The 25,589-nt window shown below is 34.7% G+C and overlaps 3 protein-coding genes across 4 annotated transcripts; 2 read left to right on the top strand and 1 right to left on the bottom strand.

Moving 5' to 3' along the window:
- Positions 1–911: 911 nt before the first annotated feature.
- On the top strand, positions 912–16,763 carry Vps35 (Vacuolar protein sorting 35). The gene is made up of 18 exons (XM_077446859.1): positions 912–1,061; positions 4,106–4,183; positions 4,257–4,377; positions 4,486–4,679; positions 4,761–4,889; positions 6,638–6,723; positions 8,964–9,156; positions 9,228–9,356; positions 9,430–9,543; positions 9,632–9,786; positions 9,864–10,071; positions 10,179–10,288; positions 11,692–11,860; positions 11,931–12,028; positions 12,107–12,285; positions 12,719–12,855; positions 12,929–13,096; positions 15,897–16,763. Exons 2-18 carry the CDS (start codon positions 4,109–4,111, stop codon positions 16,050–16,052), a joined length of 2,421 nt encoding a protein of 806 aa, XP_077302985.1. The 5' UTR covers positions 912–1,061; positions 4,106–4,108; the 3' UTR covers positions 16,053–16,763.
- A 33-nt stretch (positions 16,764–16,796) lies between these two features.
- Positions 16,797–19,824, bottom strand: LTV1 (LTV1 ribosome biogenesis factor). 2 transcript variants are annotated; one of them, XM_077446656.1, is made up of 8 exons: positions 19,719–19,824; positions 19,269–19,409; positions 19,072–19,191; positions 18,844–19,006; positions 18,419–18,771; positions 17,499–17,665; positions 17,275–17,428; positions 16,797–17,199 (listed from the first exon to the last, which is right to left on the bottom strand). In XM_077446656.1, exons 1-8 carry the CDS (start codon positions 19,719–19,721, stop codon positions 16,825–16,827), a joined length of 1,476 nt encoding a protein of 491 aa, XP_077302782.1. In that variant the 5' UTR covers positions 19,722–19,824; the 3' UTR covers positions 16,797–16,824. The 2 variants fall into 2 exon arrangements, with proteins under 2 accessions (XP_077302782.1, XP_077302783.1); XM_077446657.1 differs by having other exon boundaries at positions 18,844–18,988; positions 19,719–19,782.
- A 1,660-nt stretch (positions 19,825–21,484) lies between these two features.
- rngo (DNA damage inducible 1 homolog rngo) lies at positions 21,485–25,301 on the top strand. The gene has a single exon (XM_077428442.1). The coding sequence runs from the start codon at positions 21,601–21,603 to the stop codon at positions 22,897–22,899; it is 1,299 nt and encodes a 432-aa protein (XP_077284568.1). The 5' UTR covers positions 21,485–21,600; the 3' UTR covers positions 22,900–25,301.
- The last annotated feature ends 288 nt before the right edge of the window (positions 25,302–25,589 follow it).

The raw sequence follows: 25,589 nt of genomic DNA on the forward strand, positions 1-25,589 counted from the left end.
ATTGTAATATAAACAACAACTCACACAGTAATACACATATTGACTCACTTATACTACCCGATCGATTTATACAAAAATGTCTCAATTTGGGAAAAAATATAGAAAGTCTACTAATACAGTACAGTCAATATTATTTCTTCATGCTACAATTCGTGCATAAAATTAAAATACTACAGCACCCTTAACCAAACCGGTTTTTATATAAAAAAAAATATATCCATATACGGTAATTGGATTATTCGTCACATTGCGGTGATCACAAAGGCAATTTTTGCCACGAAAATCGCGAGTACACAATATTTGACACGTTTACACAATATTTGGCAAGTTCTCGTTAGTATGATGGACTTTTCGGCTGCCAGATGTTCCATTATAGAGATTTTGTGACTTAGTAATCAATGAACGCCATATACATGTGGTACCTGAAAAAATATTTTTTAGGAACCACCACTGGTCGCATCCCTATGGCTTCGTCCACACTGGTTCGGTGATTACTAGTCAAATGTGAACCGGTCACAGGAAAACCGGTCACTCTAGATCGGTCACACGTGATCACCCGTCACACTAAAACTGGTCACGAGAAAACTGGTCACACCCTAAAACTGGTCACACCCTAAAATCGATTAACCAGTTTTCTCGTGACCGATTTTAGGGTGATATATCCAGTTCCCATATTGCAACCTGTGGTTGCTATTTAGGAACTGGTTAGGAAAAATTACTAAATATCGGGTGTACATATCGGTAGTGTAGACGTAGCCTATAATCAAATTGCAAAAGCCTCAACTAATTTTAAAAATACCAAATCATTTGAAAATAAAAACAGTACAACTTGTCTTATAAAGATACTTAAAAAATATCGAAGATAAATTAACGATAAATAAATATAAATAAAATAATAAAAGTAAAAAGGTGATTAGCGATAAACAATGGTCGTGATTAGTGTGTGGTCGTCAGTGGCTGTCACTCGCCGGCGCCCCTTCGCTTCTTCGCTCCTCCGCCCCTGTTGATCCAGCGGGCGCCACCCCACCCCCTCGCCACCCCTCGCCGGGAGCCCCTCATCGGTGACTACGCCCCCTGCCCCGCCACCCCCAACCCCTCTGCCCCCATCCCACGCCGATTAACTCCGCTTACTAATCTGCCACTATCCATTAACAATCGATGTTTTACACCTCACAACTATGAGCCGCGATCAAACATTTTTTCGCGCATTATTTATCAAGGACACTTGACATGTACGACGATGACGTAGACGCGGTCCACGCGAAATTGGGTTGATTAGGCGAAAGCTTACAAGTTGACATATTTTTTGATTGATAAATACAACCAAATAAAGTCATATGTATAGGGAAAAAATGATACTTAATTAAGCTATCATTATTACTCTCATACCTTTTTACAATGAATAATAATGTCATATCACATTTTATGATAGAATCGCAATATATTTGATGAAAATTTTATCTAGATATATATCTATATGAATAAGATTTTTTTCTTCCATAGTAATTGGTATAGTTTTGTCTCATTTAAAATGTTTTAAGTGTTTAAATGTTCAATATTTTTATATTGTCAGCTTTCATTTTGCATTTTCGCGTTTAAAACGGCCATATCTTATAGAATATTAACGATAAAAAATTATCTACCCACTGCACATTTACAACAATCATTTTATTTTATATTACTTTGCAATTTTAATGTTTTTTTTATTTTTTATTTCATGCTTAAAAAATGGCTTTTAAAATGGAAAATGAAATAAACCATTGTTTTGAATAATTATGTACATACATTTTATTTTTTAAGATTTTAACAATAAAATAGTTCATAGGAAATATAATATAAATCATTTTATCTACATATATATTTTTACATACCAGTTATAAAATCATGCGATTTGTTGTCTTGATTTGTAATAAAGAACAGTTTTTCACTTAATAAAACACATTTTTCATACAATTTCAATAGAAAATACAAATAAGTTTTATTTGTACATACATATGTAGATTGATATTTATATCTAATAATCACAAAGAAAATATAAATTTAATCGTATTATTCCATTTTCGACTACAACTAGTATATTAGTACGTTTGTATCTAAAATGAGTCACGTGTCATCGTTCATAGAATTTCAAAGTAACTGACTGACATTATATTTGCGCCGAACAACCGAGCAATTCAAATATTGTAAATAAATTTCCCAATCTAAATTCAATAATATCAATATTGTGATTGAGACATTCGTATGAAATTATGCATTCACACGTATTTCGTCAGTCGAAACCGTCTCATCATAACAAATATTGTATTCTTAAATATTACATAATAAATTGTGAATATATATGTATGTTAGTCATCAAAAATGAACTTTAAAAAGATGTTCAATTTTGTAAGTCTCAATTTTTTACTTTTGTATCGTTCGATAAATGTATATAATACGGTTTCCAAAAATACTGACAATTCACATTACCCATACAATAAAATTTAATTATTAAAATAAAATATTAATTAATTGTAGGTTGATTGTTAGCTAATAATTAATAATTTACTTTCTTATATATAAAATAATGTATCAGGTTTGATAATTGGACTATTCGTCACATTGGGGTGGTCACAAAGACAATTTTTGCCATGAAAATCGCGAATACACAATATTTGGCACTCAAGTTCTCGTTAGTATGATAGTTATCGTTAGTATGATGGACTTTTCGGCTGCCAGATGTTCCGTTATAGAGATTTTAGTGACTTTGTGATGAGTAATTTGTGACCAGTAATCACCGAACCATCAGGTTTATCTACAATACTCAGATTACCGATCAGCGAGTGTCATAAAAAAATATATATATATTTTGATGTTCTCCTTGCTTTGAAGAATTTTTGATTTTATCATTTAAATATTATAAATGTATTCAAATTGTCAAGTGAAAAAAATTGGTTTCCGAAAAAATCGGAAGGCGACGAGGCTTCTCATTGTTAACAGTCAGTTTTAAATCAATATATGAGCCGTTATATTTGAAAGTGTCCGAAGTCCAAGTTTTAGTTCCAAAAACATTATTTCTGTTTGACTTAACTCACAAATTGCTATCACTTATTTTAATTCCATATGTCCAGAATCTCGGAAAAGCCGAATAAATGTATTATTTCTTGAAATGAAGAAAAATGGACTTTGTGACGGAACGTATTTACGCGGGAATACAACTCTCTCGCGGGGAGAGTTACTGGCGTACAGGGATACGTTTGTTCGACCTTCCAGGTGCGTTCGTTCCGTGGTGGGGGTCAAAGGGAACAGAATGGCTAACCTGGGATGTCTTGTAGTAGTCATGAAGTTCCTGATTATAATGCTCGTCTCGTCTATAGCTGTTGTGAAGCTGGCTCTCGGGTCACTCGGTCGGTCTTCCAGCGGCCGATGCTTCTATAGCAAGCTGCGTGGAGATACAGGTGACGAACTGTTGGAACTTAGGGGAGGGAGTGATGATACACTCAAACGTCCCGCGGTTCTTCAACAAGATGGCGGATCTCTGGGCCCGTCTTTTCTGGAGACGGCTCAGGAGTGATCGAGGGAGGGGGGTATGCCCGTACCCGGGGACGACCGAAATGCGAATGAACGAGAGTTGGGTCTCGTCTCCTTTCCCGCGGCAGGATGGCACTGAGTGTGGCCACCCGAAATAAGGGTTAATGTTGCCCTGATGGGACGGCTGGGAGAACGTCACGTTACAACTTTCAAATATAATGGCTCATATAATGTTTGTATTCGAAAATAGTCTCTCGTACAAGTACGGTATATTTAGCATACTTAATCTTTGATTACAAGGTTTTACTTAGATTTTTTTTTTAAATTTATGATACACTTAGCAGCTCCTTTGAATAGACGGTCAAAAAAAAAAGTTGAGTTTTAACTCATTTTTCGACTGATTCATACAAACTGAAGTTTACTTCTAAATTCAAAATAATTCAACTAACATAAAATCGAAATTATTATATTTCGGTACTCCTGGTAGTACCGAAGGTAGATTTTTTTATACCAAAAACTGGTAGTACTGGTATTGGAATCCCTAGTATGTATGTGTGATAATTTTAAAACGTCCTCAATTTACTGTGAAAATTTTCAGAACATGGCGAGTCAATCGTCGCCTGTCGAAGAACAGGAAAAATTATTAGATGAATCTTTGAGCATCGTAAAAGTTCAGGTAGTGTGATATTTATCATTTTATCAAAATCTTGCATTTGAATTTTTCTAATATCTATATATTTTAATTACAGGCATTGCAAATGAAACGATGCTTAGACAAATCGAAATTAACGGACGCATTGAAACATGCTTCGACCATGCTCGGCGAATTGAGGACATCGCTGTTGTCGCCGAAAAGCTACTACGAATTATGTATCCTTTATTATATTGCATTGGGTTTTGCTTACATTTTATATTATATTAAAATACTGGTAGATTTATATGTATATGATTGATTTTTCTTGACTCTGGGCGATTCAGATATGGCAATAACCGACGAGCTACGGCATTTAGAACTGTATTTGCTGGATGAGTTTCAGCGGGGTCGCAAAGCTGCCGATCTTTATGAGCTCGTTCAACATGCTGGAAACATTGTTCCTAGGCTGTACTTGTTGATTACTGTCGGATTAGTATATATTAAGACTAACTCCTCGCACAAAAGGGATCTACTGAAAGTATGATTTTGTATGCCTTTTTGATGTATTTGTCAATGGAATTTTGATTTTTGATTCTTATAATTGTCTGTTTTCGTTTAGGATCTTGTTGAAATGTGCAGAGGTGTTCAACATCCTCTCAGAGGATTGTTTTTGCGAAATTACTTGTTGCAGTGCACTCGTAATGTATTGCCTGATGTTCCGTCTGCTGAAAACGAAGCTGAAGGAACGGTATATATGGATGGAATTTATTTTATATTTTATTATGTTTGTAAAAGACATGATATGTAGCATTATATTATTAAAATATCTCAATTTCTTTGAATTCGTTAATAATTAATGAAAATACTTGTACCAAATTCATCATTGTACAAACTATTATGTTTGGAATGGTTCTTTGCATGCGTTCTCAAACTTTTTCATATACATACTTATGTACGATTACACAACATTTCGTTCACGACAACTCGTTCACAGCCATTCGTTCACGACAACCCGCTACTCACCACATCTCTCACACTACGCTACGTTCACAACCGTAGTTCACAGATATTTCGTTAACCGATAATTCGTTCACAAATATAAAATAATCTGTGTGTGTCTAGAATAATCTTGCGAAATGAACGATTTTAAAAGATATCGATATAATGAATGCCAAATATTGAAAGAAAAAAGACTAGTGTTTAGTTTGTGTTCCAGCTAAGATGCAAATTTTTCGTCAATACGATATTAGATAAATTCAACCCCATTTCTTACCATTTAATGAAACCTGCCCCTATCTTACAGATTTTGATGTGATGAAAATGTATATATGTATTTATTTAACTCTTACCTTCATATATACTTCAGGGCTACCTCACGGGCCCGAATGTGAAACGCCCGAAAACGCAAATATCGGAAGGCAAAGATCGAAAATCGAAAGATAAAAAAAGGGTGCATGGTAAACGGTACATACTCAATTAATTTGGGCGAGCAGGATACAACAGGAACAAGAGGAACAGGCTTTTCCTCCCGTATTCTGCGCGCGCACATTAATACGGGAGGAAAAGCAAAGAAATTGATGCACGAATTAGAAATTACGAATTACAAATTCGCCGACGCCCTGACGCCTTCGCCCCCAGCGCCCCGATACCTTCGGCACCCCGGGGCCTTCGCCCCTAGCACCTCTGACGCAACGGGGCCTTCGCTCCCAGTGCCCCTGACGCCTCCAGCGCCCCCGACGATCGTGAAACTCAATTAAACCTATATGAGGCTATTGAGATCGCGGGTTTGATACGCAGCAAAGTCGTCTCGACGAAAAATGAATTTATACAAAGTTTAGGCTTTTTATCGATTCATTATGTTCGGCTAGCGTTAGGACACACACACACACAGATTAGTGTCTTTATATATATATGATTATTTAAAAAAACACAATTTTCAACAATAAATCTAAAATTGGAGATTCTAATGTGGCTACCTTGTTAAATTGAAATTGCTTTAAAAAGCGAATTTTTTCTAGAATTGCCTTTGCGAATCGTACACGATATAATAATTTAATAATGAAAAATGATTCGATAATGATCATTCACTTATGAGCTCCGCGAATGAGTTATTTTATATTTGTGAACGAAACGTCAACGAAATATCCGTGAACGAAATATCAGCTAAGACATGTCTGTAAACCAACGGTTGTAAATGAACAGTCATGAGCGAGTTGTTGTGAACGAAGCGTCAGTAAGATATCGGTGAATTTCCGTGAATGACTTGTCGTGACACCCTTATGTACATACAAAATATTGTGTATGTCCAAATTGAACAAATACAATAACTCAATAGTGGCACTAATAGTGTTTTGATTATATTTATGTAATATGTACATTAGCATAATTTATTATTGAAATGTCGTCAATATTTAATATTATATCGCGGTCGAAGTCTTTTGTGTCATTATTTACGCCCTGCAAACTTAGTTTATATGAATTCATTTAATGTTTCAGGTGAAAGATGCAATTGATTTTGTACTGATGAACTTTGCCGAAATGAATAAACTTTGGGTTAGGATGCAGCATCAGGGACACTCAAGGTATATAAAAGTAAAATAAGTACAGTAGTTAGGCTTCTGAATGGTTCAAATCTCGAATAATGAGACAAAGAGGTCGTATTTATTTATCTAAATACATTAGTTTCTACCATAGGTACCATTATAGGTTGTCCCAAAGCGACACCTGTGGTCATACTTTTGTATATTAGTACTAAACATTATTATTTTAGATACATTTCTACATAATACATTAGTTGAAAATATAATATTGATGACGGTCAAACTGCACTCTAGCTTTTCTTGCAAAAATGTTGAGATTATTGCGAAATACTCTGGATTTTATTCAATCTATTAAATAAACCTTTTAATATCACTTATTTTTAATACGAAACTATTAAATTGTTTAAAAATGAAAATACAAAAGAATTGGCTCGAGATTGTTCCTACAGAATTTGAATAGTTTCGAATTTGAAATCATGAAAGTTCGAATAGTAAGCAGAAGTTTTATTTTTGTACAATGAAAATTAAGTCCATTGTAATATTTATATATGTATATTAAAATATCAATAACTTCTGGTCATAAATTGCAACAACCATTTGTCGTGAAAGATTTAAGCTCATATATTGACTCCTTGTTAATGACAAGGCAGTCTTAATGTCACAATTTTTCAGCACTGTGTGACTCGATCCTTATTGACTTTCCATATTTTTCAATAGATCGTTGATAGCTCTCTGTATGCAATAAGCTTTAAAAGCTACGACCAATATTTAATCTAATAATGACTGTAGAAGTACAATGAAGTGCTATTTGCTTATTTTTCATTTTCTATTTCAAACTGCGGCTAGCAAGGTTTACTGTATAATAAATTTTTCATGCTAAATATAGTAAGAAGTATGTTTGAAGAAGACAGATTTTAATCAATCTATATTATGGTACAGTCGAAGTGTATTTTCAGTTGTAATATATTCCAACTGGCGTTTTAGGTCATTCATAGTCGAATACAATTCAACGAGTAAATTATATGTATACAAGCGCAAATACACTTTCAACAATGTGCGCCAGTTGTAATATAACAGTTGAGTTTTGACAGCTCTGATGTTTTTACGAATATTTTAGAATTCAATAATGCGTTAATATTTGCTAGGTATTACGAATAAAGGTAATGAGTACCGTATTATGATAACTCTAAGAATGTGTTCACAATAAAAATGTGACTTTCCAACTCAATTTACTAGTCGAGTGACGTTTTCACGAAAACCTGACCTCTCCATCTTACCTGGTACTAACTTATAGTTGAACTGTATTTTCAGTTGTATTATAATTTGACCAGTTGGAATGTAATCCGCCATATGAATCAACTTACGTGGGTTATTACGGAATATATTCCAACTAGTCAAGATATATTACAACTGAAAATACACTTCAACTATAACGGTAGTTGGTACCAGATATATTCAAACTAATTAAAATATATTACAACTGGAAGATACACTTTAACTATAACTTCTTTATAGTCTTCAAATTAATTTCTGATTGGCTGTCGTTAAATATTCATTTATTTCGATTCAAATCAATTAAATAAAAAATACAAATGAATGTTTACTATTAGATTAGCCATGTTTAAGCGGATACAATTTTTGTTTTTATATTAACCGTTTTCCCGCAGCCGTCTTCTATGGAAGCTTTGAGCGACAAGTCTGTAGTGCGGCTGTCTTCTATAGAATTTCTGAACTTTGCACAGGATTTTGAGCCTTATATGCGCCTATTTCAACTGTTTTAAGTTTCAAAATTGGTTGAATATATTACTGAGAGTTGAATGCCATCTATTCAATTTGCTTAAAATGAATATATACCAGTCAAAATTAGTTTCTTGTGGAACCATACTGAAACCTCGTTTATGTGACGTCACGTCTGTTGAACAATGGCGACGATACGTCTCAATTGTATGAAGAATGATTATTTGACAATTAATCCAAAACTACGAGATATATTACGTATTTTATTGTTTAAAATAACACTTTATGTGTTAATTAACATATCTGGTTACTTGAGTAAATATTAAAATCTGTAGTTAAGGTCGAAAACTCGATTGCCAAATTCGCGAAAAAGGTGCCGCGTACAGGACTTGTTCGATATATTTATTGCCGCGGGCAAAGGGTTAATACATATATACATATATTATAAATACTGAGCGAAGCCGGGTGGAATCACTAGTTATACATATGTTTTAATTCTGCAGTGTGTGTTCTCATTTTAAATGTACGTAAATAAAAAATTTCAGAGACAAAGAGCGCCGTGAAAGGGAACGAGAAGAGTTAAGGATATTGGTCGGTACAAATTTGGTACGTTTGTCGCAACTCGAAAGCGCTGGTCTTCCGCAGTACAAGCGTCTCATCCTTCCCGGTATATTAGAGCAGGCAGTGTCGTGCCGGGATGCCATAGCTCAAGAATACCTGATGGAGTGCATAATACAAGTACAGAGCCGAATTTCATAAACGCACTATACTATTGTAATATTTTAATCGTTATTGTTGTAATCGTTCAGGTATTCCCCGACGAGTTTCACTTGGCCACGCTGCAGCCATTCCTCAAGTCTTGCGCCGAGCTGCAATCTGGAGTCAACGTCAAAAACATCATTATCGCACTGATTGATAGACTAGCAGCATTTAGCCAGGTTTTTTTTAGACTTTCATTGAATTTTTCTCATTGTTATTTATTCTATTTTTCATATTGCTGTTTGATTTCAGCGCAACGACGGTAATATAAGCTTGACCATTATGGACGACGATGGTACCGCTGTGAATACTTCGAATGTACAACTATTTGATGTATTTTCCGATCAAGTCGCTTTAATTATACAAGTTTGTTCATTGAAAATTGTTTAATTGTATTATTTTGTTGACGATTTAGTGCTTGATTTTCATTTTATTCGTTTTAATATAATTGCAGAATAGACAAGATATGCCACCGGAAGATACAGTATCGTTACAGGTTGCGTTGCTCGGTCTCGCTCACAAGTGCTATCCATCTAGAGTAGACTATATCGATAAAGTGTTGCAAAACACTGCATTGATATTCGATAAATTACAAATAATGAAATATAAGTATGTGTGTGTTCTATCGTATGTGTGATTGCAATTGAATTGTTAGTTTTGTAAAAGAAAATAAATATCGCTTACAGAATAGAGTTTAATACGAACGTCTGGAAGGAATTAATGAGACTATTAAAACTACCCGTTGATCACTATAAGGATATTTTAACCGTTATACGACTGGGGAACTATTCGAACTTGTTGGAGTATTTAGATTATGCCGGAAGGAAAACGATAGCTGTATATCTCATCACGAGCGTTTTAGACAATGGAACATTAATATCGACCCAAGAACAGGTAAATTTGTGGACGCAACATTATATAAATTGTATCTATTACATACATACCTCTGTACATTATGGAAGTCTATTTGAATTGTATGATCAATTTTTCTTGGTTTATAGGTGAATTCTGTGTTGTGTATGCTATCTTGTTTAATTTCTGATCAAGATGACCAACCGGAAGGTATCCAAGATTCTGAAGATTTTGCCGAAGAACAAGCTCTCCTCGCCAGGTAGTGATAGTATATAATGTATACAGGCCCGGCCTGAAGGTATCTGGTGCCTCTAGGCATATTGGTTTCAGCGCTTCCCCCTCTTCAATTTTTAAACAATAAATTTCATGTTGAAGAAAAATATATTGAGACAAAAACAAAGGATTTAATATAAGAATTTTATTCAAAATAGGCACGTTTTATGTATAAAAATAAATAAAATACAGATAACTATGAATAAAGTCGGTAATGAAGACATTAATTTATATTCAACAATGAATTGAAGAATTTTATAGTGACGGTTATTTTTTCGAATATGATTGGTTAAGATATTTAATTTCGTGAAGTAAATCCATTCTTGATATATATGCATATATACATACATATGATTCAGCGGTATTTTATATAAAATACAATTCCAATTTACCATTTGTACCCATGACAGTTTGCTGTTTTACAAGTTTTATTTGTGAGTCGTTGATATTTGAGTCAACTTCCTTCGTTCCTCGTAAAGTATGATATTTTACAATCAGTATTGTTACTTCGTGTGGAAAAATTAAGTTGAATATAGAATGTTTTATAAGTTCGAAGAAAGCCAAATTATTTTTTCAATTAAATAATCAAAAAAAGAAAAATGGGGGCGCCTCGCAGCGCCCCTTGTCTATGGCGCCCTAGGCATTTGCCTAGTCTGCTACACCTTTGATCTGACTGTATAAAAGTATTCATATTTTAGATATTGGTTTTGGTTACCTGACAACTCGTTCACAGATTTTCCGTAAACCGAGGATGCGCTCTAGGCATTACGTATACGGCCTTCTCCTTCTCACCCCGTCTGTTGACCAAGATCTCGTTTACTATGCCATTACTTATGCCGACGTTCACAGACCGTCTGTTATCGGTGAACAGACGGTCTGTGAAAGAGATGGCTGCATACGTAATGGCATAGTAAACGAGATCTTGGTGAACAGACGGGGCGAGAAAGAGATGGCCGTATACGTAATGCCTGGAGCGCATCCTCGGTTTACGGAAAATCTGTGAACGAGTTGTCGTGTCACCATTGGTTTTATATATGTATATGAACGCCATCTAATTTGGATTTTGAACGCCATTTGAACCAACGACAGTTTGCTGTTTTACAAGTTTTATTCTTGAATCGTTGATATTGGACAGTCAACTTCTTGCGTTCCTCGTAATTTATAATATTTTACAATCAATATTGTTACTTCGAGAAAGCCAAATTATTTTTTCAATTAAATAATCAAAAAAGAAAAATGGGGGCGCATCACAGAGCCCCTCGTCTATGGCGCCCTATACACGTGCCTAATCTGCTGCACCTTTGAGCCGATCCTGAATGTTTATTTTAATAAAATTGTCATTTGACGATGTACATGTGTGTTTTTATTGAATCAATGTCGTCGTTGCAGATTGATTCACCACTTCAAATCCGATTCACCGGATCAGCAATTCCAGATTTTATCGTTTGCGAAAAAGCAGTTGTCGTCGGGAGGACCCCGACGTCTACCACACACATTCCCACCAATAATTTTCCAGGCGTATCGTCTTGCGTTTCAATACAAAGAAATTGCTGAACAGGTATTTTGATTGATTTGCTTTGATTGAATAATCCCACTGTTTTGAATTTTATTTATATATATCATTTTAGGACAATGTATGGGAGAAGAAATGTCAAAAAATATTCCAATTTTGCCACGCCACCATTATGCAATTAATGAAAGCAGAACTAGCCGAATTACCCCTTAGGTATATCGATGATGGGTTTTTACATCACGTGCATATTTTTTTTAAGTGGGTGACTAATTTTTTTTTATGTATTTTTAGGTTATTTTTACACGGAGCTCTCGCAATTGGACGGATCCAATTTGAGAATTACGAACCGATCGCTTATGAATTCTTATCGCAGGCGTTTTCGTTATACGAAGATGAAATCTCCGACTCGAAAGCCCAATTGGCAGCGATCACATTGATTGTTTCCACTTTTGAACAAATGTTCTGCTTCGGTAAGTTTCATTTCGAGCTGACTGCTGCTGTTGACAATTTTCTTGCATATTTAATGACACTGAATCGTACGGCATGGACGTGCTCGTAGTTTCCAGCTATCTGATTACCGTGTGTACCTCCTTATAAAAGACAAGTTGCTCACCACAGCTTCCCCGATCCATTTATGTATCTATTGTCTAGGCATGTAGAGGTCTACCATGGCGAGTCTTATCGTTCTGTGAGAACGCCAGCATATCTTTTGTTCAGGCACTTACTGAGTCTCATTCGCTTAATCCGGGGTCTCTATTGTTCATCCACAAATGCACTTTGATACTGAATACAAATGACATACTTGATACTGAATACAAATACAAATGACAGTTGATACTCTCGCCCATGTTCCCACGCTACGGTAGTATACCTTAAAGCTAACTAATTGCTTGTTTGTTATAGGGATAGAAAATGCAGATCCAATAAGGAATCAATGCGTACTCGCAGCCAGTAAGCTGTTGAAAAAACCTGATCAATGCAGAGGTGTCATCCAGTGCTCACATCTCTTCTGGAGTGGCAAACTTCACAATAAAGAAGAGGTATTATAATGCAAATTCGATCAAAGACATATTTTATTTAGTTTTGATAATAATCGTTGCCGTTTGATTGTAGGTACAAGACGGCAAGAAGGTTTTAGATTGCTTAAAAAAAGGTGCTAAGATTTCATCACAGTGTATGGACCAAGCTGTACAAGTTCAGCTGATCGTAGAGCTTTTGAACCACTACATATATTTCCACGAGAGAGGCAACACACAAGTCACCGTATCTCTTATAAACATGGTAGCTATCTTGTTCAAGTTATATGTATGTAGTACAGTGGCGTATATTGGGTGTGTGCTAGGTGTGCGGCGCACACCCGTGAAAACCAAAGACCACATAAAGTAGTATTTTAATACAAAATAATGTGTTGTTGTATAAACAGGCATTGATGTGTATGGTGTATTTACCGCGTGCGCTAAATGTATGGTGTATGGTGTGGTGTGCAGTCTGCAGCGTGTTGTGTGTATGTAGTTTGTGCGCCGCGACGAGAGAATACCTATGCCGTGCAGCAAATTGGTGGGTTTGGTTGGAGTGTGCAGGCGGATATTCGCTTGTATAGGTTTGTTCGCGATATTAAGACGTACGGTGTGCTACGACTTCAGAGCACCGCGCACCGCACCGCACCACTCGGCAATTGACCGAATGCGATGCGACACGTGGTCTCGTACTTTTTCGCACATTCGTATTTTTATGGTCATATTATTACCTCTAATAACTAATAATGGCTAACAGTGTTCAAGACATTTTAACTATTCCGTTTTCAAATAGAAGTTTTGAGATAAAATTAAAAATAATTAAATATGGGAAACCGTGTCCGTCTCTTCCAAATTTATCCAGTTTGCATAAAGAAAAAACAAAAGTTTACACTAGACATTTTTGCGTTTCAAATTATAAAAAATTCGAATGGATTACAGGCTGTGAAATTCGATCCAAACTTTTCTGCTGGCCATGTTTATTGTTCTCCAAAGATATTAATGTGTGGAACAAAGAAGGATTTGCTGATCTCAACCATTTGACAGCAGCACTGAAGAAACACGAAGGATCGCAGGCACACGTTCAATCATTTCTTTCCATACAAATGTTTGGCAAACAACGAATCGACGTATTAATTGACAGTCAACGTAAAGCCGAAATAAGTCGACATAATGAACAAGTAAATAAAAATAGAGATGTTTTAAAACGAATTATTAACGCAATAATCTATCTAGGAAAACAAGAACTGTCCCTGCGAGGTCACGACGAGTCATGTAATTCCGTAAACAAAGGCAATTACATTGAATATCTAAATGCTCTTCGAGAATATGATTCTGTTTTAGATACTCATTTAAATACTGCTACTACCTTTCGTGGTACTTCTCCAAGTATACAAAATGACATAATCGAAGCAATCGCTCATGTTATTAAAGTTCATATAAAAAATGAAGTAGAGTCAGCAAGTTTTGTTGCTATTATTCTCGATGAAACTTCAGATATAATGACAAAATCACAGCTCTCAACAGTTTTACGTTTTGTATGTAAAGGCAATGTACATGAACGGTTTATTAGTTTTACAGACGTTAGTGCTGATAAAACATCTAATGGTCTATTCCGTCACGTGGTGAACATAGTTGAAGAATTTAAAATTCAAGACAAATTGGTTGGACAGACTTATGATGGAGCAAGTGTAATGAGTGGACACGTAAATGGTTTGCAATCCAAAGTCCTCAATGCTTATCCTTTTGCTCTTTTTACACACTGTTATGCTCATGTATTGAATTTAGTATTGCAGCAAGGTCTTTCTGATATTAAAGAAAGTAAATCATTTTTTCAAACTTTAAATGGATTGTCTACATACTTTTCAAAATCTTCCAAAAGAGTATTCGCTTTACAGGAATTTGTGACAAAAAGACTTCCCTCTGTAGCACCCACAAGGTGGAATTTTACATCTCGTTTAAGTAGCACAGTACAACAATACAGAAGTCAATTTACAGATTTTTTTCGACATGTTATAGAAAATTGTGAATTATGGGACACAGATACTGTTATAAAAGCACGAGGGTTTTTAGGCTTTTTAGAGGATTTTCAAACAATTAAACTTCTTCAAATTTTTTCAAAACTGTTTGGAATAACTGATGTTTTGTATAACATTCTTCAATCTAAATCTTCGGACGTTTTATATTGTTGTAAAAAAATTAATCATGTTTTGCAGCAACTGAAATACGAAAGGGATAATAATTTTGAAATGTTATGGAATAATTATTTAAATGAAAAAAATGATGATCATGATCGTAGGCCACAAAGATTAAAAAATTATTCAGAAGTAGAAGATAAAACTTCATTTCGTCAATTATATTTCAAAATAGTTGATAGCATAATCGCACAAGTCGAATGTAGATATTCTTCACTTTCCAAATTAGAATATTTCCACCTTCTTTGTAATGATAAATATGACGAATATAAAGAAAATTTTCCAAATGTTTTAATTAATAAATTAAAAGATTTTTATGGATCACTGTTTGATTATATTCGATTGAAAAACGAACTCATCGTGCTATATTCCAGCTCTGAATTTTCAGAGAAACCTGTTCATGAATTAATACAATTCATGACAAAAAATAACCTCGAATCTGGTTTTAAAGAGGTGTTTAAGCTGGGAGAATTAATATTAACGATACCAAGCAGTACAGCTTCAGCAGAACGTTCTTTTTCGGCGCTGAAAAGAATAAAAACTTGCTATAGAGGTACGCAAGGTCAAGATAGATTATGTGGCCTTAGCTTAATTTCAATAGAAAAAAAGTTATTGGTGGAATTAAAACAGAAAGACACATTCTATGCAGACGTGATTGAAAAGTTTATGTCTCAGAAACGTCGCATTGAACTTATGTATAAATAACTAATAAATTAAACATTTTTGTAATGCAAAACGAGTATTTTTTTTTAATTGCTAATTTTATACCCTACGCCCTACGGCATACACAGCACACCCGGTATTAACACCCACCGTCCGCCACTGATGTAGTAGATATGGGTTTGAGTCATTTATCGGTGTTGTTTGTTTTAGGTCATCGCAAAGATCAGGGAAGAGCTGCCCAATTTGGAGCAGTCGGCCGAGACCGAGCAGATCAACAAGCACTTCAACAACACGATCGAGCATTTGAAGAACAGGCTGGATTGTCCCGAGTCCGACGGTGTTTCATATCAAGGCCTGGTTCTCTGAACCGATGGAAATTAATATGCTAATTGAGTTGTTGTATGTGAACGAGCGAATGGAAAGTCTCTTGAATGATCCACATGCTAATCGGCCATATTAAAGTCTAAAAAAACATATTTAAATATACACATGTTATTATTGACATTTTTCTTTGGAATTTCTTACAAACGTGTTACAAATATGTTTTTCGTTGTTCGGTGTGAATTTTTGTTGTTGTTTATCTTCGACGAGAAATAAAAATAAAAAAATGAATTGTGGAAAGATATGCATCATAATTTCTGTTTACTTTTGCTATGATTTGTAATTGTTAGAAACATATCAAGTTGTTTTCGTGTCGTATGATTTTATTATTATGTTCGTTGAACATTTCCATTTATACGAAAGGGATTTTGGATCAGTTATTATTTTTTTTAATTATACATATTACATTGTATATAAGGAATATATTTTTTTTTCGCCAGTTTAATGATTTGATACATATTTTTTATTATTATTATATTCACTATTAATTTCAATAGTACACAAAGACATTATGAATTTAGTTTATTAAAATATATAATACTTATTTAAGAGGCAAAATGTGTAAATGAATTTATATAAATAATTGTGTGTATGCGTGAGATGTGTGCACATGTGTATATACACGTTCATACAAAATTAACTGTATATATATATAAGTATTTGTAATATAATCTGATAATAAATGGAATATATGTTATCGGTTGGATTTTTAATTAAAATGTCAATTTTATAAATAGAAAATTTATTTATATTATAATTATACAATTTTAATTCCTTGAATATTCTTTTTGTTGTTGACCAATATTCGATCTTGCTGTTTCTTTTCTTCTTTGAATGCGTTTGTGTTCGCTTTCTTTTCTATTCTACGCTCCTGTCGGTACTCTTTGAGCAGTCGTTTCCTTTCTTTCTTCTCCTCGGGCGTTTCGTTCTTCGGCCTCAGTGACAGTACACTGAGCGTCGACATGACCGATTCGCAAATAGATTCGTCATCGTCTCCGTTTTCAGCTCGTTCAATTTCTGCCTGCTGTACGTTGAACTTGGCAAGAGATTTGATCGTCAATTTAGGCGCATCTCCATTCAACACCCCGACGGGAATACCGGTTATAGGACTTATTCTGATTTTTTTGAGACGCTGAAAACATAAATACGTCAGTCAAATAAATGTAAATACGAATAAATCAAAATGTTTTATATATTCTATGTGTACTTTTGGTTCATCGATGAGTCTTGGATGATTATAAAGGTTCGAGTATGTGGAGAGGATCGATTCACAATCCCATTTTTCTTTGACTTCTTCTTCCTTGCCGAACAGATCATCTTCGTTATCTTCCTCGTCGGAAACTTCGCGCAATTGTGCTAGTCTGTAAATAAACACTGTCATTGATTGTTCACTTACGTACATTAAAAATGAATAAACAAACGCTAACATACTTTACTACTTCCTTTGCCTCTTTGTCTTCATCGAGTTTGTACATTCTTCTTTGATTGTGAAAGTGTTCAGCATATTTTTGCAATACATCGGTAGTAGCCGGTAAATGTCCTTCGATATCGTCGGACACGAGAGCTCCAATCTCTGTATCATCATATTCGGCAAACATCTGCAAAAATTACATCAGTTAATCGACGCAGAAATAATACTAATTCTAAATACTAAAAATTCGTTTATTTTATCGAGGTAATCCAGTTATCAATAGAATTTTTGTTATTAATCCACAAGAATAGTCGAAATATGATTTTTCTAATTGGAATTTTATTTAATTCTCATATAAAGACAATTTAATATATTATCCCTATTAATTCAATTCAGATTCGTGTAAATACGAGTAAATACTAGTACGAGCTTTTAGCGCGCAATTTTACCGATTTAAAATTCAGCACACTTCCAATTAACCCTTTTAAACGAAAACAAAAAATAGTGTAGCCAGAACGCTATCCCAATAAACATGTTTCAATAGAAAAAACTCAATATAAAATAGTATTAACAGTGGGAGAAAATCCCAAGTGAAAATACGTACTTTTGATTTTCGATTTGAACTGGATGACTACTAAAAGAGATTTGAAAGCTGAAAAGTACTACAAATGAAAGATAAAATACCCGAATATAGATTCCAATATTCATTTTGAACAGGAAATTGACAGATTTTGAGATATCGACCGAACAACACCCAAGATATAGAAAAATCGCGCGATTTATAAAACACATATATCTCCGAATCTCGAGCCAATCAACATTTTTTATTACCAGATTCGTGTTCACTGGGCATAGATCTATAAGAAAAGTCATATCTCGTCTCTGAGCCAAAAAAAAGTCCTCATTTGTCGAACAGTGTTATTAGTAATCAAAAAAATACCTTTTCAAATTTATCGTCCAACAATGAAAGGCCATTGTTTCGACGCATAATACTCGATGACATAGAATATTGAGAGAAACGAGACTTTGCATCTTCATTGTCATAGAATTTAGACTTCCGTTCATCAGCATCACCATCTTCACTGCCTGACCATTGATTGTCTGAAGCGTAGCCTACTTGAGATTGATTATCATCATCGTACTCTTCTTCTGAGCATTCTTCTTCGCCTTCATCGGCACCTACACACATAGCCAGTTCCATAAAGTTATCTTCCAGTTCATTCTCAGGATCGTCGTAATTGAAGTCTTCATCCATAGCCGCAACTATATCGGGATCCAGATCCAGACGAAGACCTGAAAACATCAAATCATTCATTATAAACATCCAAATTGATATTCGTATAATTATTTAAATCGTCTATTTACTAGTTTGAGGTGCGGCTTTGTTCAACATTCCAACAGACTCTTCGACTTCAGAAGCAAACACAGAACTCGGCAATATGAGACGTGGTTCATTCTCTTTTTTACAAGCCTCTTCTATATTTTTAACAGGCTTGAGTTCCTTTTCTTTCTGTATACCGGCGGGTACCTAAATTAAAATAATGTTAACAAAGATTCAAAAATTATATTATTTGTTGTAATTCGTATACATACTGATGGAGCCCATATGACTGACAATTCTTTCATGTCTCGCAAATGTTGAAGGTAATCATAGTCGTCATCATAGAAAACTCCCCATTTCCTTTGTTCTTCTTGTCTTTTGACGACCTCTCCCTGGAATATTTAGTATTGAATTAATCTGGGAAAATATGGTATGTCTTACAATGAAAATTTATTTATCAATGATTTACTTTGTGCTGTTTAGCTGCGGCTTCAACAAGTACATGTTGGGGAGCAGTTTCATCGGCGACTAAGGGATCTCTTTGAGATCGGTGCACCAGGTGGAAGGTGACGGCATTTTTCTTATCGATGAATTTCTTCTTGGTTTTACCCTATATATGGATATAAAATAAATTATGATACATTTGAGTCTCACAAAATCCACCATTTGTTGTAGATTGGGAGTTAAAAAATGTTCTAAAAAAATTCCCTCATAATTGTTATAGTAAACAAATACTAAATATTGAAAAACCATGTGTTTGTGTTGAAATGTGCTGTCAAAACAAATAGGTTAAAATTAAATTTAGAAAGTGAACGCAGACATTATCTAAATTAGTGCTCAAATTGCTTTTAATAATAACATAAAATGTTTTGTATTTAATAATTGTACGAATTATCGAATTTGATGCCAAAAATCTTACCATTTTCGATGGCAAAGCTGTGAACGAGAAAGGTTTGACAGCCGGAAGTACGTCACACGGTCTAAAGAAGGACGAATGCAGCTCTCACACTTTCTATCAGTATATTATATTATAATAAATATATTTTTAGACACTAAAAAGGATTTTTTGAAGAATTTTTCATGCCACTATTTATATATAATTGTTATTTGAACTTAAAATTTAATAACTTTTTTTTTTCCTTGATACGTATTTAAAATTTTATATTATTTACCACTTGTTCATCATATTTAAAATTTTTATTAAAATGTTTTTAATAAATCTCACACTAATAATAATGGTCGGTCCCTCAATCCTGAGAATCGTGACCTCCATGAGCCGTCGTTGTTTGGTCGTGGGTTGTGTTCGGCGACGAGTCTTTTCCACTCCTCACTGGATTCGGCTTTTCGAAGGGCAGTGACTACAGAGCAGCCTAGAGCTTTCTTGACTCGGTCAGTCCATCAAGTAGGAGATATTTTTCTTCCTCTCTTCCCCTCGATGGAACCAACCACGACAAGTTTCTCCAGGTTGCCATTATCCCATCTCGCCACGTGCCCAAAGAATTGCAGAACTCGACGCAGACATATCGTTATATATATAGGCGGTCCTTCACCCGAAGCTCCTTCAGGATTGAGATTTTGGTGCGTTTGGATGGCCAGGGGATCTTCAGCATCCTTCTCCAGCACCACATTTCAAAAGCCTCAATTTTCTTTCGTTCAGCTGCCTTTATCGTCTAGGTTTCGGCAGCATACAAACCTTTTGAGAAAACAAGACTTCTGACAAGATGCATTTTGTTGGGATCTGGATGCTTCTGTTCTTGCAAATTTTGGTAAGCCGGATCATTGTACTTTTGTCCATTCCGATTCTTCTTCTTACTTCTCCATCGCATCCTCCACAGTTGTCAATTCTAGAGCCTAAATAAACAAAATTGTCTACAATCTCTAGTCCATAGAGTGTATTTGTGCTAAAATTCCAACTATTGTTTCTATCGACTATCATTACTTTTGTTTTCGGTCTGTTCAGCTCTAGACCTAACCCTCTGCTCTCTATTTCGACGCGATGTAGAAGTTCGATCATTTCATCTCACACTATTGTTATTTATATTTAAAATAAAATACTAAGTAAAACGATATAGGCACTCGATAATTACACCTATATCGTAAAACGATATAGGTGTAATTATTGACCAAAACTGAAACGAAAATATGTAATGTAACAAAACTTGTTGAAGATAAAATAGTATATTGCCGAATGCAAATGTTAGTATTGAATAAGAGCACCATCAAAAACATTTCTATTTATATTACAAGGTTCCTATTTTTTATCTTTAAAATTCAAGTATAGAATTCGTCTCATTAATTTAGATTCTTATGCCACATTGAAATAGCAATCGCCGATTTTATTAATTTATCCAAAACAGAATAATACGAGAAATAGCATAACTGACATAAGTCAAATTAATGCGATTTAACCTTTCTCAATATGCTGAGTAAACATGACAATGGACCGACTATTTTTGTCCTCTTTTGTGTATTTTCATAAAGTATGACCAGTCGTAAAAAAAAATTCACCCTACATTTAATTTATTATGTCGGAAGTTTTATTGACAGCAAGGATTTTCAATTTAGCAACAAAATACTTTAAATCGTATGTAATATTTCAATATTTGCTTGCAATTGCTATTTTATACGTAATTACCGTTTGATTCAGTTGAAATGTGATTTCACACCAAGTGGAAAGTCATTCAATTAGCTAGCAACACTGATTACAGCTGTCATTCTTGAGTTCATCAGTCAGTGCGCTTACCTATCGTCGAGCTCGTGACTTGACGGATCTTGCAAGCAATAATATCTCCAGCCTTACAATGAAGGTGACCGTGACAACGCTCTCGGACGACATCTTCACCCTCGACGTGTCCGAGGATCTGGAGTTGGATAACTTCAAAGCCTTCTGCGAGGTGGAGAGTGGCTGCCCCGCCAACCAGATCGTCCTCAACGCCAACGGTCGCCTCCTTCGAGACGACAAGAAAACTCTCAAGGAGTTAGGTATCCGCGACGGCGACATCGTCGTACTGCAGCGTATCCTCCAACCCGGAGCCTCCAGCCCGTCCCCCGCCAATCCCCTACCACACCTCGATTTCAGCTCTATAAGAGTACCGGGAGTAGTGTCCAACCCGCATAACCCTTCTTTCGGCGCCGAAGACGACCCTAAAGTTATCAGAGACATGTTCCTAGCCAACGCCGAACAGCTTGCCCTCCTCAAACAGAACAATCCGCGACTAGCAGACGCTCTACTAACAGGCAGCTTAGAGAGTTTCTCGGCTGTGCTGAAAGAACAAGTAGCGGCCCGAGCCGATCGACAACATCAAAGAATACGTATGATGAATTCCGATCCATTCGACACTGAAGCCCAACGTCTAATAGCCGAAGAAATCCGCCAGAAGAATATAGACGCCAATATGGAAGCAGCTATGGAGTACAATCCGGAAACGTTCGGAACTGTCGTCATGCTGTATATACATTGTCACGTGAATGGATTCCCAGTTAAAGCGTTCATCGATTCCGGAGCGCAGACGACGATAATGTCGGCCAAGTGTGCCGAGCGATGTAACATAATGCGTTTGGTCGATACTAGATTTTGCGGAATTGCTAAGGGTGTCGGAGTCCAGCGCATCATCGGCCGCATCCATATGGTTCAAATACGTATCGAAAAAGACTTTTTGACCACGTCGTTCTCGGTGTTGGAAGACCAACCTATGGATATGATATTAGGTTTGGATATGTTGAAGAGACATCAATGCAACATTGACTTGAAAACGAACGTTTTGCGTATAGGTACGACCGGAACGGAGACTACGTTCTTGGCCGAGGGGGAATTGCCGAGGGCGTCGTCTATCGAGACCGAGATCGAAGAGAGCTTGCTGTTGCAGGGGAACTCTGCTTTGAGAAATAACAATCCGAGCACTCCGTCCATGTCGATAGCGCCTTCAACGGACGGGGCCGGTACGAGCACTCAGACGAGTGTCAACACTAACGAGCCCACCGTGCGTGAACTGATGAATCTCGGGTTTAGTAGAGAGCAAGTTGAGACGGAGTTGCAGCGGTGCGGAGGCGACAAGACTCAAGCCATGGCTGCGCTGTTTGCCAAGTCTCTGCGTTTCTGACCACCTTCGCAGTCACCGTCGTATCTCATAAACGATCGTCCGATCACGAACCACGTAAAAACTATTCGTTGAAGTATAAAGATGAAGATTTTTTTATTGAAGTGAATCTTACAAGTCTAATTTGCATATTAAAGTGAACACGTTGTGTATCTTAATATTTTTAGCGTACAAATACAATGGCGATTACTCAACATTTCACTATTGGTTTTGCATTTTGTTTGCTTTTTCAAGTTGCATATTTTATACGATTGTCAATTGAAAATGTTTGTAAAATTTATATTATGTTATAATGAAACTGGAATATAAAGTAAAACAAATAAAATTTAGGCAAAAACATTTAAGTACGAGTCAAAATCTTCGTCGGTATAAATTGTATATAGTTTTCTACTTAATTAATGGAGCCAACTTTTTATATTTTTTTATACTTTTAAAAAGAAAATATTGCTTTTGTTTTTTGTAAACAAAAGAATAATATTGCTTTTGTTACCTTTTTCTTGTTATTAAATTTTCTTTAATATTTAAAAAAAAAAAAGATTCATGTATGTAAAAATTATTCATATAGGTTTTTCATTCCAAATTGACCCTTTTTCATTTATTTTTATTTTTTTTATACATATATACCAGGAAGGCCTAACAGGTAAACCCCAATTCGCCCTCCTGGCCAATTACAAACAATGCAGCATTTCTATTACATAAAGTCGCTGAATGATATCTATGAATTTTTACTTTTACATAAATTTTGTTGTATATTAATCATACTCAAATAGTGATGACGTAGTATGTAGGAAGGTTTTTAGCCAATTTTAATCGAGGAACCATTTCAACAATTGAATTATATGAATTGGCAAACTCGACAGGAAACGATCGACCTGGAGTCACAAATATCCAAGTCTGACCAGCAGCATTACAGATATAATCAGAATAAATTCTTTTTCGGTGTTAGGCAAAAGCCCAACTACCGAGCCATGCTGCTGGCTTAAATTGACACTGAAAAGGGGGTGAATTTAAAATGAAAAAGGGTCAAATTTGGAATGAAAAACCTGTATATGTAAGTTGGTCCTATTATGCAAAGTATATCCGAATGAAATAAACGATACTGTAACCGACAATAAAAAATTTGTAAATTAGTTATGATTGATATTTGTTCTTCGACAGTCAGTCTGCTTAAGTCTACTATTATTTAGCACTTATAGTCAGAGGATTGGGTTAGTCAATGATAATGTATTCGGAAGACATTTTAATTTCACTCACTAAGACGCTTTGAACTAACCAATGTTTCAACGTTATAATTCTAAATATTGCTCAATATGTGAGTGTTGATATTATTTGCAAAATCAATGTATTTCTATGTCGTATTTGATCTTTATAAACAAGTACTGATTACGATTTATATACAAATGTATAATTGATTAAGTGCAGAATCTAAATCATGTACTTATACTAAAAGCCATATACTATATAATACTTTCAATGTTTTGCATATCAAATTGACCTTTATGTATTAATAAATCACTGTTTGTTCTATCGGCTTCCAAAATCACTGCGATTGTTTATTTATAAGCATGTTGGATTTCATGGTATTAATATATAGTTTTGTATTTGAAAAGGAAACGCACGTGTTTAGAAGTACATAGGCTCGGGCACAGATATGTAAATTAGTAATGTCTGTTTTGGGTTTGGGGTCATATTAGTGATTTTCGTGTTTGTTCAAGCATTTATTTTTGCAAGAGCACATTCACTTAGTTGAGCCAGTTTATTATTATAGTTTTTTTTTTTTTAATTTGCATTTATGCAGGAATGTTTATGATATTAAAGGTGACGTTTTCAGAGTTGCTGTGTAATTTTTTGTATAAACATGAAACTTTGATTCATTGTTGTTATTTGATTTTTTCTTCGTTGACAAAAATTAATATTTAATCAGGGCAGATAAAAAACTGATCTCAATTTTTAATCTGTACAGATTAAATATAAACCTTTTTGTACTACAATCGTAATCTATATTTTGATTTTATTGTATATTAATGTTTAGTTTATATTATAATTACTTATGTAAGTTTTATTATTGTTGATTTGAGTAAAAAAAAATGCTTGTGATGTTGAAGGACTAAAATGCTATTAATGCATATTTACACATATTATACTTTAATGATAATATATTTTTTGTACACTTAAACAAACACACACACACACAGACACACATACACACGTACACGTATATGTATGTAATATTCACTTTTGTAATACATATATAGAATACATACATAGATAGACTTTTTTAATCGTGTTTAATATGAACGATTTTGATTTTTTTTATATATATATTTTTTTTTGTATTTTGTTGTCACGTTTGGACTGCTTTTTGTACTGAAACACTCAATTTTTATATAAAGGTACTGAATATAATATATAAATGGCATTTTTTATTTCTTACCTTCACTTAACAATTTATTTATTTTACCATGAGCAAGATGTTTGCTTTGTTTTCGATTTAAGAATTATTTGAATGACAATCCAAAGAGTCCACTTTGTGGACTGCAATACAAAAAGGTTAATTAAAAAACAAAACCTTGTATCCTTATTGAGAATTTATTTTAGGGCCCGTGGTGATTTTGTACTACATTAATTAATAATCGTAATTTATTATTTTGACATCATTTAGCGGCAGTGTATTTTTTTAGTTTGACTGACGA

Source organism: Arctopsyche grandis, chromosome 3, assembly GCF_051622035.1.
Source record: "Arctopsyche grandis isolate Sample6627 chromosome 3, ASM5162203v2, whole genome shotgun sequence".
In the NCBI taxonomy this organism is placed as follows: domain Eukaryota; kingdom Metazoa; phylum Arthropoda; class Insecta; order Trichoptera; family Hydropsychidae; genus Arctopsyche; species Arctopsyche grandis.

What these genes read in the sequence shown, in the direction of transcription:
- Vps35 (XM_077446859.1), top strand. Translation starts at nt 4,109, where the DNA reads ATGGCGAGTCAATCGTCGCCTGTCGAAGAACAGGAAAAATTATTAGAT. An exon ending in GAAAAGCTACTACGAATTAT is followed by an intron (nt 4,378 to 4,485) that starts GTATCCTTTATT and finishes TGGGCGATTCAG; the next exon opens with ATATGGCAATAACCGACGAG. An exon ending in ACAAAAGGGATCTACTGAAA is followed by an intron (nt 4,680 to 4,760) that starts GTATGATTTTGT and finishes GTTTTCGTTTAG; the next exon opens with GATCTTGTTGAAATGTGCAG.
- LTV1 (XM_077446656.1), bottom strand. An exon ending in CAAAGCCGCACCTCAAACTA is followed by an intron (nt 18,772 to 18,843) that starts GTAAATAGACGA and finishes TGATGTTTTCAG; the next exon opens with GTCTTCGTCTGGATCTGGAT. An exon ending in TGGACGATAAATTTGAAAAG is followed by an intron (nt 17,666 to 18,418) that starts GTATTTTTTTGA and finishes TAATTTTTGCAG; the next exon opens with ATGTTTGCCGAATATGATGA.
- rngo (XM_077428442.1), top strand. Translation starts at nt 21,601, where the DNA reads ATGAAGGTGACCGTGACAACGCTCTCGGACGACATCTTCACCCTCGAC.